Source organism: Anolis carolinensis, chromosome 1, assembly GCF_035594765.1.
Source record: "Anolis carolinensis isolate JA03-04 chromosome 1, rAnoCar3.1.pri, whole genome shotgun sequence".
In the NCBI taxonomy this organism is placed as follows: Eukaryota; Metazoa; Chordata; class Lepidosauria; order Squamata; family Dactyloidae; genus Anolis; species Anolis carolinensis.
The window spans coordinates 234,870,238-234,882,246 of NC_085841.1; the positions used below are offsets into that span (position 1 = coordinate 234,870,238).

General features: G+C 38.4%; 1 protein-coding gene across 3 annotated transcripts in view; it reads right to left on the reverse strand.

The window, feature by feature from the left end:
* Positions 1-12,009, reverse strand: part of col18a1 (collagen type XVIII alpha 1 chain) — a 195,835-nt gene that overhangs the window by 21,127 nt on the left and 162,699 nt on the right. For all 3 annotated transcript variants that reach the window (XM_008110583.3, XM_062967049.1, XM_008110565.3), the window contains 12 exons: positions 9,688-9,810; positions 8,713-8,784; positions 7,796-7,822; positions 7,356-7,400; positions 7,154-7,216; positions 6,513-6,548; positions 5,980-6,069; positions 5,305-5,334; positions 4,384-4,410; positions 2,304-2,366; positions 1,344-1,418; positions 164-199 (listed from right to left, as the gene is read on the reverse strand). In XM_008110583.3, the coding sequence (XP_008108790.1) occupies positions 164-199; positions 1,344-1,418; positions 2,304-2,366; positions 4,384-4,410; positions 5,305-5,334; positions 5,980-6,069; positions 6,513-6,548; positions 7,154-7,216; positions 7,356-7,400; positions 7,796-7,822; positions 8,713-8,784; positions 9,688-9,810 (687 nt within the window). The remainder of the gene's footprint in view (positions 1-163; positions 200-1,343; positions 1,419-2,303; positions 2,367-4,383; positions 4,411-5,304; positions 5,335-5,979; positions 6,070-6,512; positions 6,549-7,153; positions 7,217-7,355; positions 7,401-7,795; positions 7,823-8,712; positions 8,785-9,687; positions 9,811-12,009) is intronic.

Here is a 12,009-nt window from a genome sequence, read left to right on the forward strand (position 1 = left end):
AGTTCCCTTGTTCAAGCATTGCTATATTTTTGAATGTAGGAACAAGAAAAATAACAAATGATTATACTATAAAAATGTAAATGTTTCACCAATGAAATAATGATGGATGTTTACATCTATATCAATCCCTTGTATGGAAGAAAATATACAATGTGTAACTTACTAATGGTCCCACGGGTCCTCTTGGGCCTCCTTCACCCTGCAGTCAAAAATGAAGGCCATTAGAAAAAGATGCCTCTATTGGAGCAACCTTTTGAAACCTGACGCACTGTTGAATTGCAACACTCATCATCCCCACCTAGCATTTGAAATTAATGTGTTTGAATCATATTTGGAAGCCACCAGGTCAGGGATGGATGGTAAAGAGCACCCCACATTATTTTGCCTGCGTGATCAACACAGGGGGTGATCAAATGTTAGGAAATGGCAAGCAGCCCCAGGATTCCACTGTGATTCCACTTCAATTGACACAGCTCTGTCCTATGGAATTCTAGTGCTTGTAGTTTGGTTAGAGGCGCCAGAGAAGCTCTCTGGTTGAGAATTTTAAGTGCCCCAACCTAAGTACCTCTCCCTATACTGCAATCCCAAAATCATAATGCATTGTGCAGTGTGAAAGGATCCCAGGAGTGGGAACTATTCAGCCTGCTGCTTGATGTTGAACTGCACCTCTCAGCATCATTCGCAAGGATATCCAATGGTAAAGATATGGGAGTTGCAGTTCTGAAAGGCCACAAGATTCTCAGCCTGCTCTACAGAGACTGCAGGAAGATATATCTTAATCAGCTCTGGTCATAAAGCACATCAATGCCCAGCTTAGGCTGTTGATAGCCGATGCAAATACTGGCAACAATTTGCCTGTAAGATGCTAAAGGCCATGCCTGATGACTCCCTTGTAAGCTCCTGGCCAGTTATGAGGAAAGTCTTCCAAACATCACTCCAAATAAGGTGTGTGGGGGTAGTTTGTGTCAGAGAACCAGCCTATAAAATACTAGCTCTCCTTCTGGACAAGAACTGAGCGGAGTGAGTGCAAGCCTGAAACTGGGCCTTTTCAGATTATCTGTAGAATACAATGGAAGTGGTTCCCAACATACTTTAGATAGAATTCACACCTCCATCCCAGTGGGGTTTTTTTTTCAAAATCAAAAAATAAAAGGGATGGGGTTTTCATCACAGGAGAACAACTGAGGCAGAGACCCCCCACACTTTCTGCTAGTTTAAGAAGGCTCTGCTCCTGGCTTACACCATGCAAAATGTAGTCTTCCATGTTTTCAATGCAGAAAAATGGATCTGGGTTAGTAAGCAATGTTCTTTGGGAAAAAAAACAGAATATGTTATTTTTCTACCTTTTCTCCTTTTGAATTAGTTGCTATAACTGTTCCATCAGGGCCAATTATAACTCCTGGTTCTCCCTTGTCACCCTGTTCAGAGAGGGGAAAGACAGGAATGAAGACAAGTATTCTATCAAATCATTAACTTTACAAAGTTTAACATAACATTCTAAAGGAAATGTATCCCAATTTATAGACCACAATCTAGTACCAATTGAGTATCCCTTAGCCAAAATACTTGGGGTGAGAAATATTTTGGATATTGGATATATGTATATAATGAGATATCTTGGAGAAGGGGCACAAGTTGGGATACAACATTTATTTGTTTCATATACAACTTATTCATATAGCCTGAAGTTAATTTTATACAATATTTGCAATAATTTTGCAGATGAAATGGAGTTTGTGTATGGTGAACTTCACCTCAGAAAGGAAAGATATCATTATCTCAGCCATCCATGTGGAGAATTTTGGATTTTAGAGTATTGCAAATTTTGAAATTCCAGTTAATGGGTGCTCCAACAGTACAATAATTTGGTCTGGGTTTTCTAATGTATTTATTTTGGTTTGTTTTTTTCTTTACCCTTTTCCTCTGCAATTCTGCAACATTACATACATGCAATTATTCTCAAATGTTATCCTACTTATGAAAAGATTCGTTATCCTACTTACTAAAACAAATTAAAAACATTGCTAAAAATCCACAAGACACAAAAGTTAAAATGAGAAATTCTTGCCAATGATATACACATTTATAGATCTTTTGGCTGTCACACATCATATTCCCTAATAAATCATTGTAACACTGAAAGCAGTCCCTCGCTTGCCCTGCAAAAATTGGTTGATATTTCTAATTTTGGAAAGAAAATTGGACAAGACAGCAGCAAGATTTGGAGCCAATTGAAAAATGTGCCCTTTCCTGAGCAACATGCAGACTTAAATGTTTTTTAAAAGTGCTTTTCATTGTCATACCTTAAGTCCTGGAGAGCCTGGAAAACCTGGGGATCCAATGTCACCTTTTGGTCCAACAGGCCCCTGCAGATGGAATCATAGAGGCAGCTGAGGAATCAAGGCATTCCTCTTCACCACCAAACACCATTTTTTCAAAAGAGGCAATCAACAGAACAATTCTCTTTTCCAGCATTCCCTTCTCCCACCTCTAATATCTCCCTTCCTCTTAGGTATGTAATATAGTACAAGCAGTCCCCAAGTTACAAACATCTTACTTACAAATGACTTATAGTTAAAAACAAGGGTGAGACAACAGGAAGTGAGAGAAATTATTCCTAGAAATAATGGGTAGCTTACATGTTTCTTCGAGTTGTCATCTGTGGAATTTGCACATATGGGTCTTGTATGCAGCTGCTGTCACAGCAGTCAAAGAACTGAGATGGTAGCCCACCTAATGGCTAGATATCCTTGAGGGCAGGATGGGCAGGGCTACCACTAGAAGACTTTTTAAAGCTATAGAGAATTCCGTTCTGTCTTGCACCTGTGTACAACACTCATATGTGTGATTTCACAGAGACCACAAAGAAGAAGGAAAATTCACTCCTGAAAGAACTATCATGGAAAAAGGTATAGCCACTTAAGCTTTATCACCAATTCTTGTTTCCACAACAAAGCAAATTTTTTAACATCTAATTATCACAGCGACTAGAAAGTGAGGTGAAATCTTCTAAACAGGGGTACAGACAGCAAAACAAATGTTACAGGAATGTTGATCCTTATGCTATCCAAAGCTTTAAAAGATATATTTTTGGCAGGAGTTACACTTAAAAATGTACCTGTTCAGGCTTACATACAAATTCAAGAAATTTAAGAACAAACCTACAGAACCTATCTTGTTTGTAACTTCAGAAAGGCCTGTATACTGGAAGCCAAGGCTAGGCAAATTGATGGTTTCTAGATTTTTTTATAAACTAAATACCCACAATCCCTGACCATTTGCCATGCTGACTCAGCTTCATGAGAATTGCTGTCCAAAACATCAGGAGGATCGCAGGTCACTAAAACAACCATTTATTGCTCTTCCCCTGTAGGCTACTCTATTTGGTCAAACAATGAGGCTTGCTCTGAGTATTAACTCGAGCAAATTCCTCTGCCTGAGAATCAGTTGCTGCCTTGCTAGGGACAGTCAACTGCAGAAAAATATGGAGAAACACTACTATAAAACCATTAAGGGCCTGCTCACATACTAATTTTTCAAACATTTATTCAAGTTCCAAAGAGAGGTCAGTTACATATAATTGATAGTTTGGATATATGCTTTTCCTGTTGTACAATCAAAAGTAGGTTTCAACTCACACCCCCCCCCCCACCCAAATAAAATCCAGGTTGGTTATCCTCCAGGTGCAAAAACCAAATACAGAACTTGCAAGTACTGCAGATACATACATACACATGCGTTGGGGCTTAGAAAAAACTGAGTGATTTGTCTAGTCTGAGCATTCACAAAGTCTTAAGCTCTGAAAACATGGGAAAGCAAGTGAGTTGCAGGGATATAGTTGGATTGGGATCTGCTTCTTACTGCCTGGATCACTCAGGAAATAGAAAAAAGACAACTTGATAATCACCTCAAAACATAAACCTTTCTTGTCTAACTAGCACAACTTTTGGTGATCAGCTCACAGCTAAGTCAACCTTCCAGGAAGGAAAGCAACTGAGGACTACAGCATGGTCACCCAACCCTCTCACTGAAGTGGCCCCAAGAAGGCTTCTCTACAGTACAAGCATATTCATCCAGAAGTGACCTCAAATGGCCCCTTTCCAGAACAGAGCAAAAAAGTGCAAAGTCAGAATACACAGGTAGTTGAGTCTTTTAAAATAAAAAGCAGGATCAGATCCTAGCAGCTTGTATAGGCTTATTTACAATGCTGATGTGAATGGCTGATGCAGCTTTCCTCCTGTTTTCAAAAGGAGTGACAGAAAATCCAGTCTTTTGAAATCCAGCTGCCCATCCAATAAGCAGCAAAATTATACAGCAGTCTCAAATTCACAAAAAGAGCACATGTTGATATGGCTGGCAATTATGACAAAGAAAGGTACTTACTGGAAAACCAGCATGCCCTTGTTTGCCCTGCAAAAAAAACCAAAACGGAATAATATCTATCAGAAAAGGCTGCAGAAAATATTATAAGCAGCAAACTGGTGGGAATTGTTTTAGTATGTTTAGTATATATCAAAGACATCAATGATTTCAATGTAATCACTACAAATTCAGAAAAAGTTCATAACCAGGAGAGGTCAGCTTTGCCTCTGAATATCCATTGCTGAGGAACATGAGTGGAAAGATACAATTGTATTTGTTCCAGCTTCTGGACATCCTCCAGGCATCTGGCTGACCGCCGTGGGACTAAAAGGATGGCCTAGAAATGCCTTTGGTGTGGTCCAACCTCACACTCATAAACTCTTCACTCTTGTCAACCATCCTAAATACATTTTCAGATACAAGGCACAAAATCCTTGTGATAGCCATGTATAAATATGTGAGTCATAGGGAGGAAGGAGCAAGCTTGTTTTCTGCTACCCTGGAGACTAGGACACAGAACAATGGCTTCAAATTACAGGAAAGGAAATTCCACCTGAACATTAGGAAGAACGTCCTCAATGTGAGAGCTGTTCTGCCGGGGGTGCTTTGAATGCAATTTTCCTGCTTCTTGGCAGGAGGTTGGACTGGATGACCCATGAGGTCTCTTCCAACTCTATGATTCTATGAAATCCAAATGCCTGAATCCTAGTCATTAGTCCCCAAAGGAGATCCACCAACTCAACTACAGACAGGTGACACAAAGCTACACTCCACTAACTCCATCCTGGTTAAGAATAACAACAGGATTCTAGAATATTATCAACCAGTTTATGTTATAGTTTGCCATGCATCTATTTTTATTTTCTTGGAAATTTGTATTAAGCAGACATCAATTTCTAAATGGTAGAATAAAAAAATTAAAACTGATTGCATTTTACTTACCTCTGGGCCTGGCAACAAAGGTACGTTTGTCTAAAATAATAAAATTATGTTTTTAACAAATGTGGAAAGCTCAGATATTTAACAAGAAGACTAAATCCTGTTCTAAAGTGCTAAACAAATCTGACTAATATGGTAATAATAAAACATTCATGAGGTAAACATACAATAATGTCTTTATCTGAATATCCTTACAAAAATCAATACATTCTGTTAAATCAATCATAGCTGACACTATTGCTTTAAGAGAAATTGGAAATAATTGATAAGTATAATGTGGGATGGAACTGAACTCAAACTTAATACCGAAGTTCTTATTTTCATAGCATGAGGATTCATCAGCCTAAACTAGGAATTAACACAATCCATTCAGTTCCACCAATGTCAATCAGCCTCATTCCCTATTAAATGTGTAAAGGATTCTGTGAGTTATTTAGACAAATAGATCACATACTTCTTACCTAGCTAGAATTTGGAACGCTAGTGTCATTATCCAGGGTATGAGTTTAGAATGTTTAAGTCAAAAAATCAACCCAAAACCTGGCCAGACTAATTCATGGGCCAATGCAAGTACTGTACCCATATCAAAAATGGAACCATCTCCTTCTTATCCATGGTTCTAGAAGAGTAAGAGCAAAACAACAGCATTTTATAAACAGAAAATACAAATATGCTTACATTATCACCAGATAGGTGGATGATTTGTCCTGGGGGACCAGGAAGCCCTGGTGGACCTGGAAGTCCTATTCCATCTTGACCTGGTTCGCCCTCAAAAGAAAAAGAAGGGGAAAACATAGTTGAGTTTTAGGGAGTCAATTCCAAAACTATCTGCCCACCTAGCCAACTTGTACCCCTGTGGCACTTTGAAAAACACTATACACTGGTTTTTAAGGGGTTATTGCAATATCACTCAATTATGACAAGTCAAATTGCTCTCTTCACCTTCCAGAAAAAAAAAACAGCATTCAAATAAGAAGCAATAATCATACATTGTACTGTACAGTAACTCTTCTCCCAATTTACCCATTAAGGGGTTTTGGCATAGAGAAACTTCCTGACCACAGATCATAATGTTTGCTGGTAGAAAAAAGAGAAAGCAGTACACATGCTTGGTGAAATGGAAAGTTGAGGAGACATGTTAGATCATGACAAATATCAACCTCAGAAATACACAATGATCAGTTTATCCTCAAATCTTGGGTGGTACTTACTTTAGTTCCTGGGTCCCCTTTGTCACCCTTTTCTCCCTGAAATGAGAAATAAGAGGAGTTGTAAATTTATTTTTAATGAAGGAAACAATTTCACATAATGGAGAACTGTTTCTAGTGAGGGAGTATGTTGCCAACAGCAGTCAGTGTGGTCTAGCAGATGGAAGCCTGAACTTGGTTCCAGCAACCCTGGGCTGAACTCCCACACTTCAGCCATGGGCCTATGGGGTGATTTTGGGAAAGCCATCATCACTCATTCTGCTCCTCACATATATAACACAGAACAAGAATGTTCTCTCTCTCTCTCTCATTAACATTTGCAGGCTAAAAGCTCTACACATTAATGGAAGTCACAAACATTTGAGTTCTGTAATCATTCAGAGATGAGGAACACAATACTATCACTCTGAGTCAACTGTATAGGGACAAAAATCACATAAAAAGGGTCAGAACAAGACTGCTATATACTTTAAAGACTGTTTTAAAAATTTTGTGCTTCAACAGTATTTCTAGAGTTATTTTAATTTTCAATAAGAAGACTTTGAAAAAAGAAACCATTGTAGAATATCATTTTCTGTGACTGACAGCAAGAGATTTTTTAAGATGGAAGTTGGGTGAATTACGGCACTGAGACTCATGCTTACCTGAGGTCCTGGGAAACCCGCTGATCCAGGATGGCCATCCAGACCTGGCAATCCAGAAGGTCCCTATAAGCAAAAGGAAAGAACCTCAACTTTATCACAAATCCTATTCAGCAACCCAATTCAATCTCCATGAATAAAATGCTGCTTTAAAAGCGAAGACATTTTTCCCACACATCCCATAGATTTTATGGCATGAGCTTACCTTTGGTCCTGGGATACCTGGGAGACCAATAGTGCCAGGATCTCCCTAAAAGTTATTTAAAAAACATAAAGCCTATGTTACTGTCTACGTGAAGAATCTGCCACCTCCCAAGCTACTTCATTTATGTTCCTACTCCAATGATCCCAGGTGACATACAAGGAGATTTCTGTGGTATCAACACAATCTATGGCCACTGAGTAGGATATGTAGAACTATGTACCCTGATTCACACATAACATAAAATGGTCACTTGCATATCTATCAGTAATCTTCTGGGGCTATTAGAACAAGGGTTGCAGGCAACTGGTACACAAAATGTTAATCTTTTATGGAAAATCCATTACATCAGCAAGATAAGAATATTCCAGTTTTGTTACAAAATACAGGTGTGAGTTTACTATCAACCAACCAATTTAAACACAATCAAAACAATACCTTACCATGGGTCCTGGAAGTCCTGGTGGACCCTACAAAAAAAAAATAACCCTTCAATAATTCTGTTAGATTTCATAAATAGTATGACAACATTATTTTCTCAAAGCCACATTTAAACATACATTTTGTGTACTTAGCATTGCTTAAAATAATGGCAAAATTTAGTGTGAGATCAGCTATTCGGATTGTTTATAGCAGACTCTACAAAAAAGATATGTACATTTCAGAGGTTACCTGATATCCCACTATAACATAGTCATTAGTGACAATAGGTACCTCAGTACTAAAAAAAAATCTGTCTTTGCAAGAGTAATGCTAGCAGAGCAGAATTTTGTAACTGAGAATCATAGAATCATAGAATAGTAGAGTTGGAAGAGACCTCATGCGCCATCCAGTCCAACCCCCTGCTAAGAAGTAGCAATGCATAAAGGCTTTAATGAATGTCCAATGAAAAACCAGCCTTGCAATAGAGAAAGTCAAGATAGAATTTCCAAGGATGGAAAACTTTCTTAAGGCTGCATGTCTTTACTGTCAGAAATAAAACATGACCAATTTGGAATCAAATCCTCAAAGGACTGGAGGGGCACCATGAAAACATTAAATTGATTTACAGCACAATCCCATGCATGTTTACTCAGAGGTAAAGCTTACTTTGGGTGCATCTACACTGTAAAATTAATGAAGTTTGACACAACTTTAACTGCCATGGCTCAATTCTAGGAAGTCTTGGAAGTATTAGTTTGGTAAGCACCAACACTATTTGGCAAAGAAAGTTAAAGACCTTATAAAACGACAACTCCCATGATTCCATAACATTAAAAGTGGTGTCAAATTGCATTCATTCTACAGTATAGATGCGTCCTAGTTCATGCTGTGCCTATATTTTGATCTTATGAAGAAAACAAAGGAATGAGGAATTTACCTGTGGCCCTTCTGGTCCACGTGCTCCAGGGACAGCAGAAACAAATGGTAGCCCTGAGCCCTCCATATCATCCTAAGTAATAGCAAATGAGGCCAGTTAGTCAACAGATTTACATCTTGTAAATAACTTTAAAATGCTGTTGTAAATAAGTATATTATGTGCTTTGTTTGTAAGTGTACACATACACACATACTTTGAATATTAATAAAAAGACAGTGGCTCAGTTTTAACACATAACCTCTGTCTTGCTAAATTATAGTTTTATCAGATAAAAATGTTAACAGTTTTCGTTTCCTCCCTTTCTCAGTGCTAACATCCTGGTTTAATTAAATCTCAGCTATTTATTACCACCCAAATGGGGAAATGTAGTTTAATATTAGTCTACTAAACAAGAATATGAAACAACCTCAAGCTTCAACTCTTTGTTCTCATCCCCTAGTTAAAAACTAAGCTATAGCATAACAGAGCTACAGCAGAATACAATTTTCCTCTGGCTTATCTGTCTTTCTCTTCTGTCACTCTATTGACTCCTTCATAGTTGAATTTTGGATTGTAACCTTCTGTTTGTGTAAACAGAATAATGTCGTCACCATCATCATCATCATAGAAACCACAGAACTGATACTTTTATCTGCATCTTGCCCATCTGGGTCTAGATCCAACTATCATATCAAACATGGTGCTTTTCTTGGGACAAGGCCCAACTATCATATCAAGCATAGTACTTTTCTTGGGTCTACATCCAACTATCATATCAAGCATGATCTCATTATATAAATTTATTATGATCAATAGATCAGATAAAACAGGTAGAACCAAACAAATAATATTAATAAAAAGATTATATAAAAATAGGCATGATATCAAGTATGGTACTTTTCTTGGGTCTACGTCCAAGTATCATATCAAGCATGCTACTTTTCTTGGGTTTAAGTCTAACTATCATATCAAGCATGGTACTTCTCTTGTACTCACAAATCCAGCCACGAAACCTGGGCCAGGAGGACCAGGGGGGCCAGGCTGTCCCCGGGGGCCCATGGGCCCAGGAAGACCTGCCAAGCCAATTTGACCTGGCTCTCCTGGTAGCCCAACATCTCCCTGGAAGTAAATAAAACAGATTGTGAATAGAGCACACAGCACTGAGCCAAGGTGAGTAAAGACTAATAGAGTCAGATCCAAGCAAATCAGGATTTCAAAATAGAGCGTAACACAGAACTTCTAGATGGTTTTTTCTGATCAAATTAAATGTTGAATTTAATTATCAATTTTTCCACAGATGGGTGAGGAAATAATGAACTAGGGAAGCATTGTTGTTTGGCTTTTTTATGGATTTATATAGCATTATTTGATGTTGAGAAGTCACTTTTATTCTTTGCTTCCTGTATTTTTTTCTTTTTTGTATCTTTCTTCTTCCTGCTTATGTTCTGTCTCAGTTTCTTTCTATAGTTAGTATCACATTTTCTATGTTTAAAAAGGTTAATAAAATAATATTTTTTTAGAAAAAGATGTCAAAATAAAGGACATACAAACCTGCAAGTCCTATAGAGAGTACCAACTTGGGTACAGTGAATATATAAGCATATTATAAATGCATGCATTTTTACACACATAGAGAGAGAGATAAATAGAAGCTAAACAATGCAACTTTAGCGATACAAAATTTCACATAGTCTCCACCGAGGAAAATGCTGCAGTCCTGCCTCACTCATCTCATGTATTAAGCCTATTTATCCAAACATATTTCATAATGCCATGTATTATTGATCGACATTCTGTAGTCTTCTGTGATGCAGTTTACAGAAGTGTGCACAAAAGAACAGAATGAGTGTGCAAAATGGCTCAAAACAGGATAACAAGGCAAGCTACTCATCTTGAGATTTATAGTGAGCAGACTGCAGACTTCTTAGTGTACATAAGGCTATGCACCACACAACTAAGAATTAAAGTTGTCCCTCTAGACCAGGGATGGAGAACCAGTGGCCACTCAGATGTTACATTTACTGCTCTCATCATTTCTAATCATTAGTTGTGCTAACTGGACTAATGTGAGCTGAATTCTGCATTTGGGAGATTGCGGGTTCCCTATCCCGGCTCTAGACTAACACAGTAATCCCACAACCGATTCTTCATGCCAGGGCTCACTGCACTTTTGTTTTTGTTATCATGCATCCAAATGCATATACAAGCAAAATATTTCACACTCAAAAACATGAGCAGAGATGTTACCTCTGTTCTTGATTTTCCCCTAAATGGGGTTGAGGAATAATAAGCAAGTAGTTCTAACACATCAGGAGGAATATGAAGTAGAGTATTCTGGTTAGATGGAAAAAGTGAATGAGTGCAGGAAGGCTGAGAAGCAGGAAAAGGAGGTGGTACCACAGTAGTCTCTTGTCTCTTTGTTCTATTAAGACTTTAGCAGGCAAGCGAAACATATTGCTGTTAAAATTTTGTGGGACTCCAACTTCCACCAGCTCTAACAAGAATAGGTAAGATAAGAAATTATAGGAGGTATGCTGATGTACTAGGTTTTCTTTAATTATTTTCAACTTGCAAGGAGCTTCCAAATGATATCCCACCACAATGCACAATCTGAAGGGATGTAATACAGAGTAACGGATCCAAACTTCTTGAAAAGATTCTACCTGAATATTGGGCAGAATTATCGAACACACTGCTTTGCACAGTATCGGAGTCTCCTCCTTTGGAGGTTTTTAGAGATTAGATGGCCATCTGTCAGGAGTGTTTTGATTTTGTATTCCTGGGTGACAAAATGGGGCCGGGCTGGACAGCCCTTCCAACTTTAGAATTCTATAGGTGCAAAATTCTACAATGTAGAATTAATGCAGTTTGACAACACTTTAACAGCATGACTGTAGTTCAGTGAGGCAGTGGTATTACTGTATTTCATCACATAATAGTCACTCATTCCTTTTGGGGAAGGCAAAATATTTTACCTTTCCCCACGTAATAGTTGCAACCATAGTTCACTCATCTCGACAAGAGAATTAAGGATGTGACTACTCTTTTGGTGCTATGAGTCTTGACTCAGCTGGGAGCCAAGTCAAGCCCCTCAGTGCCAAGGAAAGGGGGCAGGCAGGCCGGCAAGTGAGTTCGCCCACATGCCCACCAAGGGAGACCTTGTAGTTCTCACCGCAGGAGCAGATGGTTTTACAGCTATGGGTTTCCTTCAGCAAACAGCCAAGGGAAACCCAATAGTTGCAAAAAAAAAATCCTTGCAACCCTCCCCCCAAAAGGGAAAAAGTGTGATTATTATGCAATGAAATATGGATATGTGGA